This window comes from Raphanus sativus, chromosome 2 (assembly GCF_000801105.2).
Source record: "Raphanus sativus cultivar WK10039 chromosome 2, ASM80110v3, whole genome shotgun sequence".
Lineage (NCBI taxonomy): Eukaryota > Viridiplantae > Streptophyta > Magnoliopsida > Brassicales > Brassicaceae > Raphanus > Raphanus sativus.
Genome location: NC_079512.1, coordinates 35553292 through 35580925, shown reverse-complemented (window position 1 = coordinate 35580925; position 27634 = coordinate 35553292). Strand labels below are relative to the sequence as shown.

Here is a 27634-nt window from a genome sequence, read left to right as displayed (position 1 = left end):
GATAAGCTTATCCATTAGCGGTTGTAGTCGTCTGGTCAATAGCTTGGAGTATATCTTGTAATAGACGTTGCAGAGGGCGATGGGACGATAGTCGGAGACCTTCTTGGGGGTGGTGATTTTAGGGATCAGGCGAATGTGTGTGTCATTGACACCATCAGGAAGGGTGGCGCCACAAAAGAAATCCTGTACCTCCCTCACTATGTCCGGTCCAACCTTATCCCAATGAGTGTGGAAGAATCCCGCCGAGAAGCCATCCGGACCAGGTGCTTTATCCGCGTTGATGGAGAACGCCGCATCTCTAATTTCCTCAGCCGAAGGGACGCTAATAAGGGCCGTGTTTTCCTCATCTGAGATGATGGGTTGAAGGGCGTGGTGCACTGTGGCTGCTCTGTCCCCTGGGGTAGAGATGAACAGAGTGTCAAAGTAGTCTCCAATTACTTTGACGATCTCCTCCTCTTTGTGGAAACTCTCTCCAGCATCGTTTTATATATATATACACACATATTAAATATATAATATTAATGTTGGATGATGATGATGATGATGATGGTGCTCAAGTGTTCTTTCTTAATAATTTGTAGAGCCAGTCAAAAAACTCAAAACCAAGCCTATACCTCCTGTCTCTCCTAAAGGTATGCATATATATACACACACGTTAAATACAAATGTGTTAGATGATGATGGTGCTCAAGTATTGTTTCTTGATATGTAGGGCCAGTCATACCCAACCAGCCTATACCTCCTGTCTCTCCTAAAGGTATGCATATATATATACACACACATTAAATACAAATGTGTTGGATGATGATGGTGCTCAAGTATTGTTTCTTGATATGTAGGGCCAGTCGAACCCAACCAGCCTAATCCTCTTCCTCTAAAAGGTATGTTTGTGTGTACATATTGCTTCACAATGGAGACAATTCGATTTCTCAAATGTTTTGAGTGACTGATTCTTGATCTCTATGAATAGTCCCATCTGATCCAAAAACGGACAATACTTTGACTACACTGCTAGAAAAGATACGAGATAAATTGCCAAATCATTTGCCAAGGCTCACTCCCACTCATCGGTTACTAGTGTTTTTGGTTCTGCTATTGCTATCAGTCATTATTTTGTTGACCCTGGCTCCTCGGCCATCACCACCATCACCAACACCACCATCATCAACAACATCACCAACACCGCCTCCAATTAAGCCTGGAAACTCAATAAATACTGGTGTTCAGTCAAATCCAGGAGGAGGCGTGTCCTTTTCCTGGCTCACAAATTTCTTGAGTAACAATTACATTTCCATAATCTTATTGTTGTTCCTAGCTATTCTGGCTGTGCTCTGGCGTTCCATGATAGGTGATTCCTCTATCTTTCATTTGCTCTTTGTCACCTAACTTTACCAAAGATTTGCCAAAGCCATCAATGTACCTTGCAGAGGGCTCAGAGAATGGTCCACAAGAGAAAGTTGCTGCTACAGATCGTCCCGAACTTGATAATGGTACAGATCAAGGTAAAGGTCCTTACACATGCCTTTGTCTGGCTGATTGAAATAAAGATGAAAAGAAAGTATTATCACGTTTGCCTCAGTTCATCTGATTCTGTGCTAAAATGCTGACTATTTTATTGACTATTTTAGAAAATCCAAAGGAAGCTCCTTCCAACAAAGAGGGTCATGATACCCCCAAGGATTCGGCTTCCTCAACAAAGATCTTACCAATAAAGCTAGACATCTTGAAGAGTATTGTATACGGAGGTCTAATCGAGTCCATCACAAGCTTTGGTGTTGTATCCTCCGCTGCTGCAACCGGAACTTCGACTCGTAAGTACACATGAACACTTATGAACACACAAACCAAACAGGAACATGGGAGTTTTTCATATATCTCATACTGTCTTTGCTTGCAGTGAACGTTTTGTCTTTGGGGCTAGCCAATTTATTCACTGGCTTTTTTATAATCATTCACAACGTAAGTCATTTTTGTTTCTTCTCTTATTGTCTACCAAAACTTTCATACGTTATGGAGAAAACAGAGCACCTACTCTGTTTTCTCATGTGTATAAACATTCACACTTACAGAAAGAGTAATGTCTTTTTGACAGCTACATGGACTCTTTAAACGACCACGATATCAAAGGTTGAACGATGATGATATGCCGCAAGAAACCATAGATCCATACAAGGAACGACTAGGAGAAAGACACAGAGTCATACTCCATTGCTTCGTTGTTTTGGTATCCTTCATCTTCTTCGCCGTGATCCCTCCCCTCTTCTACGGCTTCTCTTTCAAAATAACAGACAGGGGATGTTACCAAGAAGCTGCGATTTTCATTGCCGCATCTCTGGCCTGCGTCATCTCTCTCTCGTTTTCCAAAGTTTACGCCTTTGGCATGGATAAACTCACGACCGTGGCTGTATACACTGGTATAACCATTTGTGGGTCTTCTCTTTCTTACATTGCAAGTCAATACGCTGTAGGTGTGTTTGCAACGTATGACTTCCATAAGCTTGCCGCTGGTTACCTTGAAAGATGATTTACAGATCCCAGAAGATGTTTTATGTAAGAGTTTGTTCTTTAACTGCCTTGTGTCCCAGGTCTTTTTTAATGTTTTTGTTTGTTTGTAAACGAACTTGTTTTGTTTCTCTGTAAGCAAAAACGTTCGAATCTTATCAATAATAATAATAATCAGTTTCGTTTTTCAATTTTCATATATTTAACAAAACACATTCTTTATCAAGAATAGTCTATTTCATTTTTATGTCATTTTGGTAAATTAAACAAAGGCATAATAATATAATAGTCATGTTTTTTTTATTATGGGTAAGTCATGTTAGTTAGAAATAAAATAAAGAACGTGGACATCGTGGAATAAAATATTCAGACAACGAAACTAACGATAAAACAGTAATGAACATGGTTCTGAATGTCACCTTTGTGCATCTCCAATGGAATCCACCGCAACGAATCAGACTCCCTCTCCAAGCTCCACCGTTGACGATGCATGTGGCGATGGTGTCTATACCGATGAATTTACCAAAATACCCCCGGACTCACCGCGCGACTGCAGCGAGGATGAAGAAGATAGCGTTGACTTCAGCTACAAACAAGGTTTGAGAATTTTCTTGCACAGTTCATCTAATAAATTGATCTTGAACAGAAAAAAAGTAAAACGAATATGTCACCAAATGAAGATTTTACTTTTATTCACTTTTTTCTTTTTATTTTCTTTTATGAATGCTAGACTCCAGTTTGGTTCCCATAGGATTCGAGTCACATGTGACTGGTTCAGGATCTGTAGACAAGAACCATTCACCTGAAACTGAACATGTAGTTCGAGCAAAAGATTCACAAACTGAACGTGATTCGTTTGAAGATGATGATGTGGAGACTGTAATCAAGAACCAGCACGAGTATTACTTTTACTGCCCCTGCTGCGGTGAAGATATCACCAAAACAGTCAAGCTCGTGAAGAAATCAGATCTCCAACCCGCCAAAAAAACTGACAACGCAAATGAGGCTACTGACACTAATAATGGTTCAAGATCCCAAGATAAGAAGACAAAGGTTTCGTCATGGTTCCCTGTTCATCTTCAGCAGCTGTTCCATTCTGTTTATGGCCACATCAAAGACAAAGGTACCCTTTCTTTTGGTGTCTTGACGTTTGTGAACAGTTGTGATTGACGTAGGTTTTATTGGCAACTTCAGGCAAGATCATATGGGTTGATTCTTCAAAGTCAACTACTATCAATGATCTTGGCACCGATGATGAGGAACCGAGCATTGATGTCAAGACTGAGAAAGACAGACCGAGTTTTCCCAAGTGGTACCTGGATGTTTTTGCTTGGTTGTTCCTATGTATTATGATCGCTCTCTCTGTCCTTTCCAGTTCCACCTCTCCACAGCAATCACCGTCTTTCATTCCATTGCAATTGGAACTTCCTTCTGTCTCTTCATTGCCGCTGCCTTCAGCTTCCATACTTTGGTTGCTTCCAGCGTTTGCGGTATTGTTTCTCGTCGTTATGGCAATAAGGTCCCGTTACAGTCCCATATATCACAAGAAGAAAGGTAAATTACTGTTTATCCTCGAGTCTTTTGTATACATCAGTTCAAGATTTTGACGATTTTTTGTTTTGTTTTTTTAACAATACCAGGCGACAAAGAGGCTGATTCACAGTCTACTGATACTACTAGTGAAGAAAATATTAAGAAAACTCAAGCTGCAGAATATGACCAAGATTCTGACAAAAAGACAGGTTTGTTTTGAATTATGATTTATGAGATGAATACTAATGAAGCTTGTTTTTTTAATAAAGATTCTTTGATTATGTTAGACAACCAAAAAGTTCACCCAGTTCCGGTAGATCCTCCACCACCACAGGAGCAACCATCTATGCATATTGCCAATAAGGAAACTCATGAAAATGTAGAGAAAGAGACACCAGCTAAAACCCAAGCAGAACCAGCTACTCAGCCAGAGACTACAAAGAGTGTTGAACCTGGCAAAGGAGGTAATAAACTTGAAATCTTGAAAAGTATAGTGTATGGAGGTCTGACACAATCCATCACAAGTCTTTGCACCGTAACATCCGCAGCTGCGTCTGGTGCTTCAACTCGTAAGTGATGATCCACATCTCCTCGAGAAGCCATAGACACTTTTAACTAACGCATAAAAACATTTTTCAATGACTTTTTTTATTTTATTGCAGTGAATGTTTTGGCCTTGGGAGTTGCTAATTTGTCGAGCGGTCTTCTTCTGATTGTTCACAGCGTAAGTGACCCTTTCTTGTATGTCACGTTACATTAGTTTCAGAGGATTTAAAAAACTAAAAAGACGCCGTTTTCGTTTGCAGCTCCAAGAGTTAATAAACGAGAAACCCAAAACAAGAACCAACACTGATGATCAGAAAGAATCAGACGTCGAAGAAGAAGAAGATAGGTACGTGGAAGCTCTGGGGAGAAGAGATAGATGGTGGTTTCACAGACTGATCGCAATCTCGTCTTTCGTCGTGTGCGGTCTGATCCCACCTCTTGTATACGGCTTCTCGTTCAGAAGAAGAATAGAAAAGAAGCAAGAGTACAAGACTTTAGCTGTTTACGCAGTGTCTCTCCTCTGCATCATCTTGCTCTCTGTTGCGAAAGCTTACGTATCGAAGAAGCGCGAGTATGCCAAGACTCTGTTTAGGTACACGTCGATGGCCACGACCGCGTCGGGATTCTCTACGTTCATGGGGTACTTCGTAAACCAGTGGCTTGAGAAAAGCGGGTTTTATGATGAGACAACCGAAACTCCGCGAGTTTGAGACTATTTGGTCTTTCACTTCCATTGTCCTTTTCTTACCTTTTATAGTTTCGAATGTTTTCCAAAGTAAAAGAACTTTATCTTTATGGAGAAATAAAGTAGACAGGCAGTGTTCAATGAGACAACAGATAACCTTTTTGTCAGAACAATTTTTTTTTTTTGAGAGACGTTTAGATTTAACAATTTATACGAAGGATGCATGAATACAAAGATCGGTGGAGAAATTACAAAGAAGTAGTGGGATGATATGAAATAGAGGAGTTTTTATATGCACTGATGGACCTTCTCATGGTCAATTATCTCATGGTCAATTATCTTAATATGGGATTCTCACACTTTGCAGACAAGGAGGGCCAAGTGTGTTCCCGTATTGTGGTGTAAAAAGCATGCCGTACAAAACTCTTTTCACACAGTCGCCCACTGGTTCGAAGAATCACATTAAAACATAAACAAGATTAATCTAAACCGTTCGAATCGTACTTTTAGTTGTTCGGTGAATCTTCTGTGGAAACATCGTAAGCATAAGACTTGGATGCTTTGTTGTTGTTTATTGTCACTTTAAATGGTTGGTTTTCTTTTAAAAAGAGGTATACGCTACAGTTTATTTTCGAACTAAACACCTATTTAATTTGTTAATTTTTAGAAACATCTGGCCGGGAATCAAAACACAGGGATATGATGAATCCATGTTAACTCAAAAGGACAAGTTCGCATGAACCATGACTCGTCCATCATCATACCGACCGAGATCAATAATACTATTTTTAAAATCGATTTACATTCCTAATGCATGGCTGTCAACCACGTTCGTAACGTGTGTTTTTTGGTTATTTTAGGTGGGTATAATTGATAGTAGTTAAGACTTACTGAATCAGGCGATTTGCTCCAATATCTTCTTGTTTCCGTCTTTTTTTGTGATAACATTTCTATCTTTTTGCGTCATTGTTTGTTATAATTCTGATGATATACTGAAAATATACTATTTTAAATGGCGATGGTGATTGATCACAACCACAACCAATCCATTAATAAATGCCACGGTCAACAACACTAAAAGACGAGACTACTATTGGAAAAACTTGTATAATTCGATTGTAGTTAAAATGATTTTTTTGAAATTATCGTTATTTCAGTAGCCTAAATAATTATTCCTTTTTTTTTTTCTTAAACACAGCCTAAATAATTATTCTGGAACTAATAGTTGATACAGATTTCACAAAATGGGAACAAAATCGTACCCAAAAAAAGACATCTAAATAAAATAGAGATGTGATAAATGTTAATATGTCAGCAAACGCGTTACGTGCCAAATTATCTAAAGAATGTTCACATTGGAGTAGATGCGACTTTCTTATTATGTGTTTGGTTATCTATTTATTATTGTTACCAAACCTACCTGTTTGATCTAGATAAGCGTCTTTTCGCCGTAATAAAAATCAAAGAGAGAGGCATCGGTGTTAGGTGGGGAGGTGCGGACATCGTGAAATGAACGATGAATGCAGTCTCTCTCTCTCTATCTTCTGTCATCCACGTGACACAATCAGAATCCCTTAAAAGAAGCAGACAAAATCTTCAACTAATTTTTTCACTATTTACACAAAAGTACATTATTGTTCGCAGGTTCACCGCGTGGTATAAACAGTAATAATATAAAGTCCACTAATGCAATACATATATATAGTAGGATATCTATCATATGGTTTGAATGGTAACTTAAGCTGATAATTTCTTTTTCTAATATAAGTAATGTTTTGCTTGGGTTAAAACTGTAAAAAAATGTGGATTGACACATACGGGGTGATCAGTAATGTGTTGCTTGTATTTCTGTAAAATCCTATAAAAAATTATAACATAAACAGAGCAGATTTTCCTAAAAAAATATCAACTAGTGCGTATTTAATATAGTGATTTAATACACTTAGAATTGGAAAGTGTTAATGAGAAGATAAGTTAACAAAAGTATAATAATCATGTGGAAACCGTGGTGATAAACGGCAAAAGAAGTCAAGACACTTCATCATCATGATAAATAATCATAATCAATAATAATAATATAGTACCACAGAAGAAATCAACATCGCAACGATAACGTTGAAGTGAGAGCAAAGAAGAGACAGAGGCGACCCCATTCTCTAGATCTCACCATCTCTCTCCTTGGCCATTCGTGTCTCCCACTTTGGCCTATTTTTGATGGGATCCGCCGCAGAAATCAATGAGCCCACCACCGGGACAGAGAAGCTCCACCAGCCTGTAGAAGCTGAAGAAGAAGAAGACGAACAAGTTGTCGAGCTGGAAAAGAAAACGTCGTCGTTTCCTCACGGAAAGAGACCCGACAGTGCTGACGGAAGCACCATCACCACCAACACTAGCTCCTCCTCTTCTAGCTTTTCCGAAGGGATCACTGATCTCCGGAACAACGGCCAAGGAGAGCATATCGCAATAGAAGATTTGGAGGTCCCGGAGTCGCCGGAGAAAGAGACGGTCATCGGATTTCACGAGGAGCACCACGACGGCAACGTCTACTTCGACGGAGAACAAGGTTGGTTGACTAAAAAACCTTCCGTTGACTTCATGTTTTTTGAGCTGTTTAACTTTATGTGATATATATGCTTAAAGTAATAACCTTTTTTAAAATTTTAGCGTTTCTTTGCTTCTCTGTTGTGAAAATGATTCGAATCAAATAGGCTACAGTTATCAGCTTAAGACAATGTTTAGAATTAGATTATAAGTCACGTTTATGGTGGTGGTGGTGGTGGTGAGAAGTCCTTTTGTCATGATTCTTTGTTTGTGAATGAAGGAATTTGGAAATGTCGCCACTGCGATTGGACTTACAAAGAAGATGATTCTTTCTTATGTTTTGAGACCAAAGGTCAGTCCTTTGTTTAGGGCCTCCTTTTGACCAACAACCTGCACCAATTCTCTTTAAAGATTAGCTATTTCCTCTTGACTTTGATTGACTTGTAGTAAAAAATAGTTGATAAATTGACTTACTTGGTTCAAGATGCCATAATGTAATTTTTTTTTGTTAGGCTCTGAGTCAGCTGAAGCAGAACCTGATGCTCATGAGTCACAAACTGCTCAGCGTTTGAACGCAGAGCAAAATGAGCCAGTATCTGAAAACGATTCAACTCCTGAGGATAACAAAGGACCATCACGTGAGATCGAAGAAGTACAAGACGGTGATGTCCCTAAAGAGGTGGATGCTGCTGTTGATCAACGCACTTCTGATGTGATAGAGGAGGAGGAGGTGGACATCGACGATGTTGAAGATTATAACGTGGAGAAAGTGCTTGGTAACCAAGAGACGCATGATCTCTTCTGTCCAAACTGCCATTCTTGCATCACCAAAAGAGTTGTCCTCAAGAAAAGAAAACGTAAGATCAGTCATGTTCCCGAAGATCCAAAGCGCGTGAGAGGGCCTGACCCTGTTGATCCTGTTCTTCGTTCCGAGGACAATGAGCCGTCTGCAGTTGGTGGTGGTGACAACGTTGCACGCGAATCCTTTTTCTACAAGTGCTTGTCCTGCTTCAGCATATTCATACCCAAAGGTACATTATAATTCTAACAATTTATTTGGTACTTAAAAAAAAACTGAAATATTATATCCAATCCAAATTGCAGGGGTGGATTCAAAGCCGCTTGCTCCCAGTGAAAGTGTCGAGAGGTTAAACACTCAGCTAAAGCCTCGAGAGGAAGCTACAGCCCATTCCAACTGGTTTGGTTCAATGTTTGGATCGAAGAAAAAAGAACCACCTGTTCAGCAAGGTATTGTTTGGTCCCTTTGCCAGTCTCATATCACTTAATGTGTAAGACCAAGACATTCTATTATTTTAGTACTTCAAAAGGGGTTACTTCTGTGTTTAGTAGAATTAATATTGCAATAATGCTATATGTCTCTACTTTTTTTTCACAATAATGCAGAAGGGGTTGTACTAGACTAGCATTAGGATTAAAGTTTATTTAATTTGTGTTGTCAAGGTGGAACAATGCCTAGTATTCCGGAAACTAGTCTGCCACGTGATAACCCAAGCGTTTTAGGAGAAGAGACGGCCGGTTCTACTGCAAACATCCCATCAGAAGCCCCAGCCCTTGTTCAGGAAGGTGCAGTAACTTCGATTCAAGGTAGGGGGGACATTCTCTTAATTCAATTATTTATGAAACAAATAGATCCTGAAATAAAGGAGGAAGCAAGGTGTGAAAGACTAAATCTCTAATTAAATATAATCTAATTTTACCCCTTGGTTCTTAAGCAATTTATTTCAATGCATTGTGGTGCAGATGTGTCAGAGATCAGTGTCTCTCAAGACAATAAGCCTGTTGACACCGCTCTGATTCAAGGTACATATAATTGAGTCACTCTTAAAAAGTGGAACCCATGTTTCGTGTCTTGTAGTTGAATTTTTTGAGAAGCAACGTTAATAAAAACAAAACGTGATAGTCCAAAATCCTTCTTCTCTTATTTAGCTTTTGCCTCTCTCTATCTCTCTCCTTTGGACTTGTTAAAACTTCACCACTCTTTTCTTGATACAATGGCAGTTGCAAACTCAAAAGACACAAGCAAAGGTGTCAACAGTGGAGCTACTGTTGAAAACGGGCAGCAGTTTCTGGTTCCTTCAGCGGATGAGGAGCAAACACAGCTAAAGATCGACAGGGATGATGCTAGCGCAGCAGAGGAGAACCACTCGTCAGACAAAGGACGCCTCTCCCCGATTCAACCATCTCGTGACGTGAACATATCAAACATTGTGACTAGTGGACCCGATGGAGTAAGAGTAGAAACTATATTTCACACAGAAGGTGTCTCTCATCTGTTTGAAGGAACAGAACCTAGAAAGCCAGATCTTGGTCTTACCAAAGTAACAGGTAAAATCTTGTGTCTTCTTTGTTAGCGTACTTTGTAGTCATTTTTCATTAAATACCTTTCCGCTTCCCTCTAGGTGTGATGGACTCAGGTGACGGAGGAGGACCGATTCGTGGAATTGATATTCCACCACTCCCAGTGAGTTCGTTGGAAGAAGGGACTCTAACGGAACCGTTAGTCAGACCAGCTGTTACAGGACCAGTGGTTGAAGGACGTAAACTGGAGATATTGAAAAGCATTGTATATGGAGGTCTGATAGAAGCCATCACAAGCCTCGGTGTTATCTCATCTGCCGCTGGTTCTGGTGCTTCAACATGTAAGTACACACCCCCTCAGCCTTACCATTCCACTTCCATTGTGAAACACAAAAATCCCAAAACACTTATGTATGTATCATTGTTGTTGCAGTGAACATTTTGGTATTGGGGTTTGCGAACTTGTTTGGCGGGCTTATTCTCATTATTCATAATGTGAGTGATCACTTCTTCATCTTCATGCATAATGAACAATCTCAAGAAACTTACAGAGAAACTTATTTTGCAGCTCCAAGAACTTAGAGAGGAGGAACCCATAATAACAACAACAACAACAACAGAGGATAACCAGACTAACCTGCAAGAAGAAGGTCGGTACAAGCGACTCCTAGGAAGAAGAGAAAACTTCACGCTTCACGTAATAGTCGCAATCATATCCTTCATTATCACGGGACTACTCCCTCCCATTGTCTACTACTTTTCATTCAGCAAAACACACAACAGAGACTACAAAGTGGCATCAGTCTTCGGGGCATCTCTGCTATGCATCGTCTTGCTGGCTATAGCCAAAGCTCACGTGAGGAGCCCGAGAGGAAGCCACCTGAAGAGCGTTCTGAAATACGCGATGATAGCTGTGTCGGTGTCGGGGATATCTTACGTGGTGGGTACCTTTGTGGATCAGTTGCTTGAGAAGTACGGATGGTCTGATGGAACCGAGAATCCAGCGGGAGAGATGATGCTTTCACTTATGGGGAGAAAGGCTGGTAGCTTCGGATACTCATCATCTTACTGAACCTGAAGCTTGTCAAACCTCATGCTACTTTTTTCTTCTTCCACTCTGTTTTGAGAGCTCGCGTTAGACTTTTTTGTTTTGCTTTTAAAACCAAACCTTTGTTGTGACTTGTGAGTGTAGAAGTCGTTTCCAAGGACACAAATAAATTGCGACATGAAGTTTGCCCTTTCTTCGACTCAGTTTGTTTGAATGTAAACTAAAAAAGGGATAAAAAAACAGGTTCTACCGAGAATTGAACTCGGGTTACTGGATTCAGAGTCCAATGTCCTAACCGCTAGACCATAGAACCATTTGTTTTAATGATAGATAGAATACTTTATAAAAGGTTAGTCTTTCTCGACGGCGTTAGCGGATATTAACGGACATCAGTTATGTTCGCATTGGGTATATGATATAAAAATGACAACACTGCTAAAGGCTGTAGCCAATTGGTTGGGGTTGTAAGATAACCGTCGGATTCAAATTCGAATTAAAGAGGAGCCACAGCATCTGAACGGCTCAGATTCCATTTCTCTTTCTTTTCTCCCTCAATTTCAGAGATCGCCAACGAAGAAAAGCATCCGCCTTTCCCAGAAACGGTGACGATAGAGATAGAGAAAGAGAAGAAGAGAGGGAGAGACTTCAGGGGCCCGATTTGGTTTCCCCGAAGAAGAAAAAAAAATCAATTTTCGTCTTTCAACATTCTTTCCCTTTTCTCTCTTTTCCCAGATTTGTCTAATCGAATCCATTCTCATATCGCTTTTGCTCCTGTTAATCGAGTTTGAAAGAAAGGAATTCTCATTTCCGGGAAGAGAGATTCTATAAAAGAAAAAAAAATAGGGAAGGGGATTTTTTTGACCTAATTTTTTTTTCTTTTTTTGAATTTAGGCGATTTTGTATTTTGTTTCTTTTTTTTTAAATCAAATTGTGGGTGGAAATGGAGACGGATAGTATGGAATCGTCGACGAGAAGCAATCAGAACGATGAGATCCATCACAACGGAGGAACTTTCCACTTCTCTTCCACCAAGAGCCACTCCTCCGCCGCCGCTTCTCCCACCGTCGTTACCAATATCGTCGGTCCCACCGCAACTAGCGTCTACGAGCTTCTCGAGTGCCCTGTCTGTACCTGTTCTATGTACCCTCCTATCCATCAGGTGATTATGTCTAAATTTGATTCACGATGTTTGTGTTCATGGAGCTGATGTTACTATATTAAGCGTTACGATCTGGTAACTGATGTTTAGATGTGTTCATCATCACATCGTACGATTTGACTTTATGTGTTGATGTGAAAAGTATTTTTTTTTTTTTTTTTTGGGTGCAGTGTCATAATGGACACACGTTATGCTCGACCTGTAAAGTGAGAGTGCATAACCGGTGTCCCACTTGTAGACAAGAGCTTGGAGACATAAGATGTTTAGCTCTCGAGAAAGTTGCCGAGTCTCTTGAGCTGCCTTGCAAGTTTTACAACCTCGGATGCCCTGAGATTTTCCCTTACTACAGCAAACTCAAGCACGAGTCTCTCTGTAACTTCAGACCTTACGGTTGTCCTTACGCTGGCTCCGAGTGTGGTGTCGTTGGAGACATCCCTTTCCTTGTGTCCCATCTCAGGGATGATCACAAAGTCGACATGCACGCTGGTTCCACTTTTAACCACCGTTATGTCAAGTCCAATCCGCGTGAAGTAGAGAACGCTACTTGGATGCTAACCGTGAGCATATATCTCTTCGTCTCTTAGTAAACATGTTTTATCTTGGGATGTTTTGGGACATCTCATCTTGTTTTGTTTGGGTTCTCAGGTGTTTCAGTGCTTTGGGCAATACTTCTGCCTCCATTTTGAGGCGTTCCAGCTCGGGATGGGTCCGGTATACATGGCGTTCCTGAGATTCATGGGGGACGAGGAAGAAGCACGGAGCTACAGCTACAGCTTGGAAGTGGGAGGCAGTGGGAGGAAGCTAACATGGGAAGGAACACCGAGAAGCATCAGAGATAGCCACAGGAAAGTAAGAGACAGCAACGACGGTCTCATCATCCAGAGGAACATGGCTCTCTTCTTCTCCGGTGGAGATAGGAAAGAGCTTAAACTTAGAGTCACCGGTAAAATCTGGAAAGAGCAACACAGTCCAGATTCTGGGCTTTTCATGCCGAACCTATCTTCCTAATCATTCATGCTTTCTCCTTTTTTTCTCTCTCTCTCTCTCTCCGAGAACGAAAGTTGTATGATGGATTTGTTTACACGCTCTTCTTCTTTGTCTGTATCTAAAACGTATCTTGAATGAATGAATGAATGTGTTTGATCTTATCACGTTATAATCTTAAAAATCTACCGACTTTAACAATAATCAAATATAAGGTAGAAATATGATGTTATTCAATTCCTGTAAATTGTTTGAGATTTATTATCAATTAAGATTTCAACAATCTTATTTTTGATATCAATAGATAACAACAAATCTTCTTTTCTGTCAAGTAATAGGCTTTTCACATAAATATTTAAATATCAATTCTAAAAAAGATTGGATAATATATACAAATATACAAATCTTATACCTTTTTGACAGAAAAAGATCTCAATAGTCTTAAATCAATTAAAATGTCATAAATTATTATTTATATTTAGGGAACTGCAGATTTCCATATTATTAAACAGAATGACAAAATAGGAAAATAAATTTTGAATAAAGAAAATTGATGAATTTTGGAAAACTTAAGCTCTGCTTTTTCTCGAAACTTCCTTTTTGCGTTTATCACTTCCTATAAATACTCAAGTCTCTGATTCATTAACAACTACAAATTTCATTCTTGATATTATTCAATCTCCCGACTATATCATCAAAACCCCCTAAGAGTTTAACGACAACCAATGGCTATTATCTCTGATACGCAAGAGGAGACGAGACCCTCGGTGCCGTTCAAGGCAAGTCTTGATCCTTCAAACCCTCTAGGGTTTTTGGAGAAAGTTCTTGATTTTATTGGGAAAGAGAGCGACCTTCTGTTGAAAGACTCGGCTGAGAAAGAGATCGCCACTGCTGTTACGGTCGCAAAGAAGAGGTTGAGTGAAGTCGAGAAGAAGAAGAAGAAGGAGACCGTGAAGCCTATTGAGAAGAAGCTGACGAAGGAGAGCGTGGAGCCCATGGAGGTGGAGAAGCCAAAGAAGGATAGCTTGAAGCCCACGGAACCCATGGAGGTGGATAAACCTAAGGAGGAAGAGAAAACGGGTCCCATTGGTAAGCCCTTTGATCTTGATTGATGAGTTTTGTTTGATCATGCTCTTATATTAACTAGGGTTTTGTAGAAAGATTAGATCTTTTAAGTGTTAATAAGAACTAGTTCTTGAGTTGATATAGATCAGAGAACTTTGTTTTCTCTTACCGTAAACTAACTTCTTCTTGTTTCCGTTTGGTGCAGTTCCTAACAAAGGCAACGGGCTTGACTTTGAGAAGTACTCATGGACACAGAACCTCCAGGAGGTCACAATCACCATCCCAGTCCCTAGCGGCACTAGCTCACGCTCTGTCACCTGTGAGATCAAGAAGAACCGTCTGAAAGTTGGTCTCAAGGGGCAAGATCCCATCATCGATGGAGAGTTCTTCAATGCTGTCAAGCCTGACGACTGCTTCTGGAACATCGAGGATCAGAAGATCATATCGGTGCTATTGACAAAGCAGGACCAGATGCAGTGGTGGAAGTACTGTGTGAAGGGTGAGCCTGAGATTGACACTCAGAAAGTTGAACCGGAGAGCAGCAAACTGTCTGATTTGGATCCGGAGACTCGCAGCAGCGTTGAGAAGATGATGTTTGATCAGAGGCAGAAGCAGATGGGGCTTCCAACGAGTGATGAGATTGAGAAGCAAGATATGATGAAGAAGTTTATGTCTCAGCATCCTGAGATGAACTTCTCTAATGCAAAGTTTAACTGATCTTACCTTTGTTCTATCTCTTCTTCTTTTATTTTGAACTATCATCTTGTTATGGGTTTAAGATTGAATCTACCCTTTTGGTTTTGTTCAAGACAGTTTGTGTTCAAAAATTATCTGGTTATTGCAGCTTAACTATGTGTTCAAAAAATTGTTTGCTTAAAAAAGTACAAGAAAGCTTAGTGCTCGCATATTAGTGGTTCTATATCTACTACCATGATATACTGAAATACACAAAGGATGATGTAATGTAACGTGCATGGAGACTGCATTCATCACTGATGTTGTAGACAAAGTAAAAGAAAAAAACTTCATGTGACACAAATGTCTAGTACAACCACCTACTCCTACCTAGTACTACTACCCTAGAGTTTACTATTAAATTGATCTTTAAGTTTACTCTTACAAAAGTAGTATGGTTCAGTGCCCGCAGTGCTCCAATAATTTAACATATAATAAAAACAAATGATGCTCGGCCTGTCTATACATCACAAGGGCAAGATTGGAGGCCAAAGCACAGAACTTTCCCTTAGAATAAGCTCCAAATTCACATTTGGCCTCTACGTTTCATCTGTAAGGGGTCTTTGTTACATTCTCTTCTGCTCAATTTTGTTAGCTATGAGGCTAGGCACCCACCTTTGTTGTACACGTATGCACGAAGGAAGAAAGGAGAGAGAGGTTCTAGAAGAACAGAGGGTGCAGAGCGTGGGAAAGGTGACGTGTCGGTTGGAGGAGAATGATTGGCTACTTTGCAAGAATAAGGAATAACGGCGTGAGGTGCAGTTAACGTCTAACGTCTAACGGCTCAGCTCACGTGAGAATGCTTTTGTCATCTACTTTATTTATAGGAGAGAGTTGTTAGGAAAAGGTTATCAAGAGTTTGATCAAAAGTTGTAAAGGGCGAGGTAGAGATCCCTAGAAATTCTCTCAAGTTGTATTTCGTTCTTTGAGATCTATAAACTTTCTTTTTCTCAAGTTAACACATAACAAATTGGTATCAGAACCATTTTTTTTTCTTTCACTGGGAAGAGATGGCACCTGTGAAGAAAGCTGATGTCGATGCGGTGGTGGAAAACTTGAAGGAGGAGGTGAACAAGATCGGTGGGATGGAGAGTACGATGGAGGTTCTCAAGGAGTCGGTGAATGAGATCCGAAGTCGTATGAACATCCTGGAGAGGTTGGAGCAGAGGTTGAATGAAGACGATGAGACTCGGAAGCGTCAGTTTGCAGCGCTGTTCAAAGCGTCGCTGCAAGCTCATGAGGACGACGAGATCTCACCGATCATTCAACGATCGGGTAAGCAGATCGCAACGGAGGAAGATCGGAGCGGTTTATACCGAGCCGGTGGTTCTGGAGCGCGATCGGAGACGTTGACGAGGACAGGGGAGGTCCAGAGTGTACCGATGGGCCAAACCGACCGTCCTTGGCAACAGACGGAGGAGAGACATGACGAAGGGATGAGGAAGTTGAAGATTCCACTCTTTAACGGAGAAAATCCGGAAAGCTGGGTGTTGCATGTGGAGCAATACTTCGAGCTGGAGGAGTTCTCGGAGGAGAGAAAGCTCCGGGTGGTGAGGATGTGTTTTGATGAGGAGGCGTTGCTGTGGTATCGTTGGGAGAGAGACCGGAATCCTTTTGTGAGCTGGGAGCAGATGAAGTTTCGCGTCCTCGAGCAGTTCGCGACGTCGCATGACATGACGGCGCGTGAGCGATTGATGACGTTGCGACAGACGGGGACCGTACGGGAGTTCTGCCGCGATTTCATATCACTAGCGACCAACGCTCCCGAGGTACCGGACTTGATGTTGGAGACGGCGTTCATGATAGGGCTAAAACCCCAGATCAGGGCCGGCGTCCGACTTCAGGAGCCGCATAATCTCCGGCGAATGATGAGTGTAGCTAAACTGGTGGAGGAGTGGTCAAACTATGCTGATACGACGTCGGAGACAGTAGAAGGGAAGGGAACGAAAGGTGGAGGCCCAACGGGGTCCGTATCCATGGTGGGCCGAAGTGGGCCAACAGGAGGAAATGGATCTGGGCCTAGTCTGAGCCAGAAACCCAAAACATACGGAGGAGCAGACAAATCTAATCAGGCAGAGAAGCGACGGGTGACTCAGAATCCTAGTAATCCGGGAAAGGGGAGAGCACCGTTCCGCCGTCTCTCACCGACGGAGTACGCTCGATACCGCGCGGAGGGGCTTTGTTTTCAGTGTGGAGGGAAGTCACACGCGAGGAGAGATTGCCCTAACAAGGAGTTGATGGTCCTCGTTGTCCAAGAGGAAGATGGAGACGAGGCGGAGATTGTGGAGCTTGAGGATAACGAAGAGGAGACGCCGGAGTTTGCAGAATGCGCCGCGCTCTCAGCCAAATCGGCGATGGGGATCTCATCTCCTCGCACCATCAAGCTGAGAGGAACTATGCAAACCCAGTCAGCTGTTGTTCTCATTGACAGCGGGGCTACCCATAACTTCATCGATCATCGATTGATGAAGAAACTGGGATTGGAAGCAGAGGAGACCGGAAGTTATGGAGTGATTACGGGTTCGGGAAAGGCGGTGCGTGGAGGGGGAGTGTGTCGAAACGTTACCATGACGATGCAAGGATACTCCCTCACATCTGACTTTCTGCCGTTGGAGCTCAACAATGTTGATGTCATCTTGGGGATCCAATGGTTGGAAACAGTGGGTGAGATGAGAGTGAACTGGAGGTTACAAACCATGAAGATTCCAGTGGGGAAGAAGTGGATCGTGTTGCAAGGGGTACCTGGCCTTTGTAGTTCCGAAGTATCAGTGAAAGCGATGAAGAAAGTGTTGCAGCAACAGGAGTTGGGAGTGTTGATCGAGTGTCGTGCCTTAGGACCTGCTTCACCGGAGGAGAAGAGGATTTCCACATTCGTGAGGCCGACAGTCCAGAAGTTTGATGAGGTGTTTGAGGAGCCACATGGATTACCTCCAACACGAGACAGAGAGCACTCTATCACTCTCACTCAAGGGAGTAATCCTGTGAGCGTGCGTCCGTTTCGATACCCACATGCGCAGAAAGAGGAGATCGAGCGCCAAGTCACGGCGATGTTGAAAGCAGGCATTATCCAGGAAAGCATCAGCCCCTTCTCTAGTCCAGTACTCTTGGTGAAGAAGAAGGATGGTAGTTGGCGTTTCTGCGTAGACTATCGAGCTCTGAACAAGGCCACCGTCATGGATAGTTACCCGATTCCGATGATAGATCAGCTGCTCGACGAGTTGAGAGGAGCAGTGGTGTTCTCAAAGTTGGACTTGCGAGCTGGTTATCATCAGATAAGGGTGAAAGCCGACGACGTGCCTAAAACTGCTTTCAGAACACATGACGGGCATTATGAGTTTTTGGTCATGCCCTTCGGGCTGACTAATGCTCCTGCCACTTTCTAATCCGTCATGAATGACATCTTCCGTCCGTACCTGAGACAGTTTGTGTTAGTGTTCTTCGATGACATACTCGTGTTTAGCAAGAATCATCAGGAACATGTAACTCACTTGAGGATGATGCTTGAGAAGCTGCAGCAGCACCAGTTGTACGCCAACAGGAAGAAATGCGAGTTTGGATGCGAGAGTATTGAATACTTGGGGCATATAATCTCAGCAGCTGGAGTGGCAGCAGACAAAACAAAGATTGCTGCAATGATCGAATGGCCAGCACCAAGAAACATCAAGGCGTTGAGAGGTTTCCTTGGGCTGACTGGCTACTACCGACGTTTCGTGCAAGGGTATGGGGTAATCGCGAGACCACTGACCGATCTCTTGAAGAAGGACAAGTTCTGTTGGGGTGAGGCAGCAGCTGGAGCCTTCGTCAAACTAAAGGAAGCTATGACAACGGTCCCAGTGCTGGCACTTCCCAACTTTGAGGAACAGTTTGTGGTGGAGTCCGACGCGTCAGGCAAAGGTTTGGGGGCAGTACTGATGCAGCAACAGAAACCGATTGCGTTTTTCAGTCAAGTATTGTCTGAGAGACAACAGTTGAAGTCGGTTTACGAAAGGGAGTTAATGGCTATTGTCTTTGCGATCCAGAAGTGGCGACATTATTTGTTGGGCAGGAAATTCATTGTCAGGACAGACCAGAAGAGCTTGAAATTCTTGCTGGAGCAAAGGGAAATCAATATGGAGTATCAACGCTGGTTGTCAAAGCTGTTGGGGTTCGATTTTGACATCCACTACAAGCCTGGGTTAGAAAACAAGGCAGCAGATGCACTGTCAAGACGTGATCTCGCAACTGAACTGATGGCGTTGTCGGTACCGACAGCCATACAGTTTCAGGACATTGAGAGAGAGCTGGCTCAAGATGAAACTCTGCAGCAGATTGTGAAGGAAATAACCCAAGACCCAACGAGTCATCCCGAATACTCATTGGTTCAGGGGCGCTTGCTACGTCAAGGCAAATTGGTGATACCCAAGGAGTCGAGATTGATTGGGGCTATCTTACATGAGCTGCATGACGGGCGAATGGGGGGTCACGGAGGAGTACAACGTACTCAAAGGAGAATCGCAGAGATGTTCTATTGGGTGGGAATGATGGGAGACATCAGAAGATACGTTGCTGCTTGTTCAGTGTGTCAACGCCACAAGTATTCAACGCTTGCTCCTGGTGGTTTGCTACAACCCTTAGCCATTCCTCAGGCGATTTGGGAAGATATCGCTATGGACTTTGTGGAGGGACTACCGAAGTCTGAAGGGTACAATGCAGTTCTGGTGGTGGTTGATCGGCTATCGAAGTATGCTCACTTCATCAGATTACGTCACCCTTTCACTGCAACAGAGGTGGCATTGGTGTTTGTTCAGGAGGTTGTGAAGTTGCATGGGTTTCCCAAAACCATTGTGTCAGATCGTGATCGCGTATTTACAAGTCAGTTTTGGAGGGAGTTGTTTCGCTTGGCAGGGACATCGTTGTGTATGAGCACAGCCTATCATCCGCAGTCAGATGGGCAGACTGAGGTGACAAACCGTGGGCTTGAAACTTATCTTCGTTGCTTCACGAGTGACAAACCTAAGGCGTGGGCTCGTTACTTGCCGTGGGCGGAGTTCTGTTACAATTCATCGTTTCATTCAGCTATCAAGATGACACCGTTTAAAGCAGTTTATGGTCGCGATCCTCCTACTCTTGTCAAGTATGAGCAGGGATCCACGACTAATGCTGATTTGGAAGAAAGGTTGCTGGAACGCGATGAGATGTTGTCTGCAATGAGGGAGCACATTCATAAGGCTCAGCAGACAATGAAGAAACACGCTGATACACATCGCAGGGTGGTGACGTTTGAGGTGGGGGATTTAGTCTATGTGAAGATTCGGCCTTACAGACAGCAGACGTTGGCTCGCAGGATGAATGAAAAGCTGTCTGCGCGTTTCTATGGGCCATTTGAGGTGTTGTCTCGAGTTGGGGAGGTCGCTTATCGCCTCAAATTGCCTGAAGGAACCAAGATCCATCACACATTTCATGTTTCGCAACTTAAGAAGGCAGTAGGAGGGGAACAGATGGAGGCTCAGTTGCCAGCGCAGTTGTCGAGTGAGGGAGTGTTGGAGGTGCAGCCTGAAGCAGTGTTGGGCATGCGTGTGAGCCCAGTTTCAGGACAGGAGGAAGTTCTGATTCAGTGGAAGGGGTTGCCGGCGTATGAGAGCTCATGGGAATGGAAGAAAGTGATTCAGGGTCAATTTCCGGAGTTTGACCTTGAGGACAAGGTCAATTTGGCAGCGGGGGGTAATGTTAGCTATGAGGCTAGGCACCCACCTTTGTTGTACACGTATGCACGAAGGAAGAAAGGAGAGAGAGGTTCTAGAAGAACAGAGGGTGCAGAGCGTGGGAAAGGTGACGTGTCGGTTGGAGGAGAATGATTGGCTACTTTGCAAGGAATAAGGAATAACGGCGTGAGGTGCAGTTAACGTCTAACGTCTAACGGCTCAGCTCACGTGAGAATGCTTTTGTCATCTACTTTATTTATAGGAGAGAGTTGTTAGGAAAAGGTTATCAAGAGTTTGATCAAAAGTTGTAAAGGGCGAGGTAGAGATCCCTAGAAATTCTCTCAAGTTGTATTTCGTTCTTTGAGATCTATAAACTTTCTTTTTCTCAAGTTAACACATAACAAATTTCTACTTGCAGGAAGAAGTTTCTAATCAAGAGCAATAGGAATAAGAAGGAGAAATGTATGCAGAAACTGGGCTAAAGTCCCGGTTCATGCAAGATTTTCTCCAGATATTCAGCACAATGTACTGTTATGTTTGAAACTCATGAGTTGTGGTTGGTTTGGTATATGGTTGCAGTATGCTTACAGGAAGGCTCTTGCAGACAGTCAACCAAGGATCCGAGGAAGGTTCGCAAAAACAGAGGAGATGCATTAGGACTATTAGTTTAGGCCCTAAAGATGAGCAAGAAGAACAGTTTGGTAATGCAGTGTGTTCAATAACATACGCCCACACCCACTTTCTGTACATAAGGTTTTATCTGAATAAGCACAAGGAGTAATGATTAGGAAGTGAAACAAGTTTTAGTAGTAGTTTACTCGAGTGATATGCTGATTATATATTGGGAGATCTTGTGATGATCTGTCTCCTAATATATAATATAGCTTGATCGCATCTAATAACAGTTGATGTAAGTAGCTTTTGACATTTTGATGAATGATTGTGAATTTACAGACTACAAAGGGATAATATTTTGAAAATATAGAAAATGAGATGCGTGGTGCAGTGCAGACCAAATTGCTATGCAAGGATTATGAGCGTAGGAGATGAGAGGATTGTCCTCATCGCCAAGACCAATGTAGCTGTGAGAGACCACAAAGAACATTTACCGAAAGTTCAAAACAAAAATTACAGAGGATTGATTATTAGAACATGAAATATGATATGTGCAAATTGAATTAGAATCACGTTTATTATATTGAAGTAGTAGTAAGATTGATCTAGAATAGTTTATTTTAATAATTTCATCTATCTTATTAAAACAGAAACATTACAACTTATTCTAGGTAGATTTTAAAGTTGGACCTTATGTAATTAATGTTATATTAATCTACTTATTATTAGACATGCCTTTTTATAAATAATTAATATCAACTATTACCATAGATTTTCACTTCTTACCTTATTATTATATCCACTACGCATGTTTCCTTATATTGCATATATTTTACTATAAGCTAGATACATCCACTAGCATATTATACTATAAGATATATTATTAATAATACATCTTTTAACATATAATACTATACGACAGATTACTAATAATATAATATATTATATGTATTCATTAACTTGCATCTATTAATATTAACAATACTATGAAGACGACTAACTCTATACTTTGAACCTATAAACCATGATATACTAATTTATAACAAAAATGATATTACTGTTACAAATTAATTTTTATAAAAATTATTTATAGCAGCAATTTGTTATATAAGATAAATTTAATCAAGACTCAAACCTTTTTTTCTGTTCAGAAAAAAAGAAACCTACGAATATATACCATTAAGTTAGCCAAAAATCTTCCGAATAAATAGTAAATTTCACCAACCCAAAAAATGAATTAAAATATAACAAAAGATACTATGTTTGAAATTTAGCTCACTAGGTCGGATATAAATCTGTTCATTTCAGGTATGAATTCTTTCGAGTTCTCAACATTTGGATCAAAGTAGGTATTTGATATTTTTTTGTCCGGGTCGATTTTTTTTGTTCCGGATCATTCTAACTTTTTATATTATAAATCTTAAATAATATACAACATATATATAAAATATGTGAATCAAAAGATAAATCCGCGCAGGCGCGCGGATTATGATCTAGTTTTGTTTAAACTACAGTTATAGTTTATAGTAACTTTTTGGTCAAATAGTTTATAGTAACTTTTTGGTCAAATAGTTTACAGTAACTTGGAATCATATCCATCTGTTATGTTACAATTAGATTCTATAGAAGAAGCTTTTAGCTGAGAAAAAGATTCCAAGTTTCCAAATTTTGAATCATATTCCTAAAATATTTCATATATTAAAGCAAATCTCCAAAAAATACCAATTTTAGATTTTAGTAACTTGGAATCTTATCCATCCCCTTACTATTATTTGAGAAGACCACTTTCTAATTAACATTTTATTCATGTGTTTATTACATGTGTACCATTTTCTATGGGACAACTCCACATTTCACCTCACATCATTTTTACAAAAGCCCATCCTTACCTAGAAAAATTACCTCTCATGCCATTCTAATGGACATATGTTATATTGAAAAAGGAATAAATGTTATTAATATCCAATGCTTTACATGATATGCTTTACGTGATGTGCTTTTATATAATATCCAATTCACCGAAGATTAATTTTATATGCCTCTCTCATACATTATTTTATACAGACAATAACATAATGTATACGTCTTTTTTTATTTTGTTGATGTATTCTTTTTGAACTGAAGTTATAATGCTCATACTAACATAAAACATATATATATATATATATATTTTTGTTGCAAGAACATATATATTTATATATTTATTGTTAATACAATGCTCATACTTATAATAGTAGTAGTTGTCATATTTTCTATTTTATTTATATTTTATGTTTATCGTAATTTTTATATTTTCTACTTTATTTATATTTTATGTTTATCGTAATTTTTATATATTCTACTTTATTATATTTTATGTTTATCGTAATATATCAACTAAAGGTTTATTTTTAAAATATAGTTTTTTACTTTTATGATACAACCATAATCATATCCCAAATCATTTATTACGATAAAATCTCGCAAATCATTTATTACGATAAAATCTCGCAAATCATTTTTTTTACTTTTATGATACAACCATAATCATTTGCAATGAAATCTCGCAAATCATTTATTACGATAAAATCTCCCAATATGGTACGCGAGTCAAGGAATAATTATGGTTGTTTCCTGAATATGAAATCTCTTAAAGCATGATTGATTTAGGATTCAGTCCCTAATCAGATCGCAATCTTTCCGTATTAATTCAATCACCACCTAATTGTTAGGCTTAATTAATATGATTAGCGATTTTTCTTACACTTTTTCATATTTGAGGCATATTATTAGTTTTTAGTTACCATAATTATAAAAACTCTCTGTCACATTTGTTATAAAAGGATCGCCAGGTGATTAACGAACCACCCGTGGATTTTCATTTCCTTCAGTCCTAACACAAATGGCTGTCTTTTGTTTTGTGTCTTTCAAAAATGTCCTCGATGGATCGCTTAACCCTCATTTTCTGATTGGTAATTCTAATATTTTTTGTTTATGAAGTATCAAATATAGTTTAAATAGCAGCGTATTGTTATATAGTTTTCTTGCTAATCCATTTTGATTAACATAGATGTCATCGGACATGTTGTGCAAGTAGGTCGCATTCAGATGTTTTCAGTTAATGGAAAAGAGATCCCGAAGATTTCATTGCTGATACGTGATGCAGAGTAAGTTCTGTTCAAAAATCATATTCAAATTTTAGTCTGAATGCGTTATTTTAGAAAAATACTTTTGATACACTTTCTCTATTAAAGATTATTAATTTGTTCAAAAAAATAATATATATATATATATATTCACCAAACTTACATCAATCTTTGACTGAATACACATATGGAAACAATGTTTACTTGATTTACGTATAATAATTATTAGCACTAGCAGTTATCAAGGAAGGCATTTTATATAATATGTATTACTTATCAGTCACAAACTTATAATATTGAAACGAAATGTTATATAAATCTCGGTATATATGCATCAAATGAGAATAAGCATTCGGACTTTCTATGTTGGATTTTATAAAGTTTTCTAATATTCACTTTAGTCAAAATACTATGCATGCTTGATGCTTGATGTTTGATCTTCACTTTATCTTTTCGGTATTTATAACCAAGATAGTTTTTTTTGCTGGTTAAATAAAAATTTGAATATACATACTTGAGTCATAATCATATACGGCATATGTAAGTTTTCAAATTCGGTGTGCTTGATCTTGGCTTTATATTTTCAGTATTTATAACATTGACCATTTTTCTCATAAGTTACTTCTTTTTGTAGAGTAATTACTTTTTTCTATACGTCATAAAATCAAAAATCAAATAGATTATTTTCTATATAATATGCAGCATATGCAATGTATTGAAAGAGTATCTTGATTCAAATACATAATTGATCCACATTATGAAGTTTTCAAATTTCAAAATACTACAAGTTGACTCAGCGAGTATCTTGATTCATATCAATTAAGCTTTAATTGATTTCATAAGATCATTTGTAATATAATTGTGCAATATTCAGTTTTTCAGAAATTAATATCATGTAATCATGGATTGTTTTTCTTATAACTACTAACGATATAATTTAAGTTTGTCATTTATGGTTAAATTTCAAAAGATTGGTCGAAACCATCATTATAACGCTTTCATATAATTCTTTCCAAAAATTTTGTATATAAATACAAACAGATTACAATTGCGCTTATAAATTATAATTTCTGATATTACTCCAACCATGACATAAAATAATATTAAATTGTAATAATGAATTTTCATCTCTAACTATAATTTTAAATTCATTCAACAATATTATATAGTATCTAATTGTAAGTGATTTTACGTATAATTGTAATATAATATATTATATATTAAACGGAGATTTGGTTTTATATTGTTTGTTATATTTGTAAAATTTTGTTCTTTATAAAAGTCATTAGTTACAATTTAAAAATTTTAATATCAAAATGTGTATATTAATCTATATGTTATATTCAAAAGTTAAAGACTTTTATAGTACGTGTTTTACGTATTTTTACTCCATCTCAATCTCTTTCTAACTAAATTTGGTATGCAATTCGATATGTTTGACTAAAATAAAGACGGTTGTTGTTTCCTATAATATATTACAAATCATAATCATGTCATTATGATAGTCATCACCGCTGTAAATTTAATTGATTTCTTTTACTAATTCAAATTTGATCGTAATTTATGCAATACCGAAAAAATAGGAAACTGAAATATGCAATCATCATAATGAATTTTGGTTTTGTTTAATATAGAAAAGTTACTATAAATTTATTTAAATTCTCATAAATAATTAAAAATCACACACAAAATTCATTATTAAAAAAGTTTTTTTTTAAATAAAAAAATCTAACCAATTACACAAGTTATAAATTACTCTATAGATTTACTTCCTTAAAATTTACTTCAATTACGGCTAAGCAATCACACAAGTTTTTTAAAAAATCAAAGCTTACCTTATATAAACATGGATAATGTTCTTCGATATTTTATTATATAACATGTAATATTTGTAACTATAATTTTTATCTTTCTAATATCTATAGTTTAAAAGTTTTAATTTTTATTTAGTCATTCACTCCGCGCAGGGCGCGGATACCACCTAGTTTATTACTATACGATTAGATTTGATAGAAGAATCTTATCAAATTGTGAATCTCTTCCCTAAAATATTCTCCAAAAAGAAACAATTTAGTAACTTGGAATCTTATCATTTGTTTCTATACAATTAGATTTATAGAAGACTTCTAACTGAGAAAAGATTCCAATCAAATTTTTTTAGATTTTATTTGTTTCCAAAATTTAAAACTTAATATCATCACTGATCTTATCTGATAAATTTAATTTGGAATGATGAACTGTTTGGCTTAATTTTATTGGTTAGTTGAGTTGTTGGGTAAATTTGTTGTGAACTTATGGCTCTAATAAGTCTTACAAAACAAGTATCAATGTGAATATATCCAATTTGTATATTACCTTACTAATAACGGAAAGTTAGCAAAAGACAAAACTATCCAATATTTCATGTAGCACCAATTACATTCCACCTTCCAATTAGTATCCACTAAAAACTCAAAAGCAACTATGAACAAACCAAAAGTATGAATGATTAAAATATAAAAATTCACCAACAGAAACAGAGGGGATATGCGTCAATTAATAGAGCATCCTATAGGACGACAGGTGTAGATTAGCATAGATTTGGTACTTTTGTCCAATAAGATTACATTAGATTCGCTTTGGTACTTTTGTCCAATAAGATTACATTAGACTCGCCCTTCCTTGTATAAGAAGAATCCGTGAGAGCTGTCTCTTATTATATCAAAGAATATTCCTTGTTTTCTTGCCGTGCTTGTCACTTTGTCTGTGTGCTCTGAATATGATGAACGCTGTAGAGACAGAGAACATGGAGAACGAGTGCATCAAGAGTCACCACATGCAGGAGGAGCTTTTGGAGAATCAGTGTAGCTTGAGGCTCGTTAAGCACATCAAAGCTCCTCTTCATCTCGTAAGCTTGTTCTCTTCTTGATTTCTCCCTTTCTCTCCCCTCTCCAATTATGAATCAAGGAATACGAACTGAGATGTTAATGGTTTGGTTGTTTGTTTTTGTGAAAAGGTGTGGTCAATTGTGAGGAAATTCGATCAACCACAAAAATACAAGCCGTTTATTAGTAGTTGCGTGGTCAAAGACAAGAAGTTGGAGACTGGTGCGGTAAG

General features: G+C 39.0%; 7 protein-coding genes and 1 non-coding gene across 9 annotated transcripts in view; 6 read left to right on the top strand and 2 right to left on the bottom strand.

Moving 5' to 3' along the window:
- The window catches only part of LOC130508716 (uncharacterized), a 3515-nt gene extending 2539 nt beyond the window's left edge, over positions 1-976 (bottom strand). The window contains exons 1-2 of the mRNA XM_057004361.1: positions 898-976; positions 67-395 (exon numbers count right to left, since the gene is read on the bottom strand). Coding sequence (XP_056860341.1) covers positions 67-395; positions 898-976 — 408 coding nt within the window. The remainder of the gene's footprint in view (positions 1-66; positions 396-897) is intronic.
- LOC108839513 (membrane protein of ER body 1-like) lies at positions 739-2689 on the top strand. The gene is made up of 6 exons (XM_056996815.1): positions 739-881; positions 971-1348; positions 1428-1502; positions 1629-1811; positions 1898-1959; positions 2093-2689. The coding sequence occupies exons 2-6, from the start codon at positions 1342-1344 to the stop codon at positions 2522-2524; spliced, it is 759 nt and encodes a 252-aa protein (XP_056852795.1). The 5' UTR covers positions 739-881; positions 971-1341; the 3' UTR covers positions 2525-2689.
- A 211-nt stretch (positions 2690-2900) lies between these two features.
- Positions 2901-5464, top strand: LOC130508137 (membrane protein of ER body 1-like). The gene is made up of 7 exons (XM_057003391.1): positions 2901-3099; positions 3233-3625; positions 3697-4056; positions 4143-4244; positions 4323-4604; positions 4698-4759; positions 4842-5464. The coding sequence occupies exons 1-7, from the start codon at positions 2937-2939 to the stop codon at positions 5289-5291; spliced, it is 1812 nt and encodes a 603-aa protein (XP_056859371.1). The 5' UTR covers positions 2901-2936; the 3' UTR covers positions 5292-5464.
- A 1899-nt stretch (positions 5465-7363) lies between these two features.
- LOC108843120 (membrane protein of ER body-like protein) lies at positions 7364-11364 on the top strand. Of its 2 annotated transcripts, XM_018616223.2 has the most exons (10): positions 7364-7829; positions 8088-8159; positions 8320-8838; positions 8912-9055; positions 9269-9412; positions 9569-9628; positions 9827-10153; positions 10228-10467; positions 10560-10621; positions 10695-11364. In XM_018616223.2, the coding sequence occupies exons 1-10, from the start codon at positions 7481-7483 to the stop codon at positions 11196-11198; spliced, it is 2421 nt and encodes an 806-aa protein (XP_018471725.2). In that variant the 5' UTR covers positions 7364-7480; the 3' UTR covers positions 11199-11364. The 2 variants fall into 2 exon arrangements, with proteins under 2 accessions (XP_018471725.2, XP_018471726.2); XM_018616224.2 differs by lacking the exon at positions 8088-8159 and having other exon boundaries at positions 7365-7829.
- Positions 11365-11415: 51 nt separating this feature from the next.
- TRNAQ-CUG (transfer RNA glutamine (anticodon CUG)) lies at positions 11416-11487 on the bottom strand. The gene has a single exon. It is a non-coding gene; the product is annotated as a tRNA-Gln (tRNA).
- Positions 11488-11624: 137 nt separating this feature from the next.
- Positions 11625-13481, top strand: LOC108817014 (E3 ubiquitin-protein ligase SINAT4). Its single transcript, XM_018589598.2, has 3 exons — positions 11625-12333; positions 12504-12890; positions 12979-13481. The coding sequence occupies exons 1-3, from the start codon at positions 12115-12117 to the stop codon at positions 13339-13341; spliced, it is 969 nt and encodes a 322-aa protein (XP_018445100.1). The 5' UTR covers positions 11625-12114; the 3' UTR covers positions 13342-13481.
- Positions 13482-13970: 489 nt separating this feature from the next.
- Positions 13971-15231, top strand: LOC108839514 (protein BOBBER 2-like). Its single transcript, XM_018612270.2, has 2 exons — positions 13971-14406; positions 14588-15231. Exons 1-2 carry the CDS (start codon positions 14043-14045, stop codon positions 15097-15099), a joined length of 876 nt encoding a protein of 291 aa, XP_018467772.2. The 5' UTR covers positions 13971-14042; the 3' UTR covers positions 15100-15231.
- An 11981-nt stretch (positions 15232-27212) lies between these two features.
- LOC108839516 (abscisic acid receptor PYL10) lies at positions 27213-27634 on the top strand (the record flags this gene model as incomplete). The annotated part of the gene is given in 2 exon segments (XM_057003985.1): positions 27213-27425; positions 27534-27634. Coding segments are annotated over 2 exon segments (230 nt in total), but the record flags the coding sequence as incomplete, so codon positions are not given.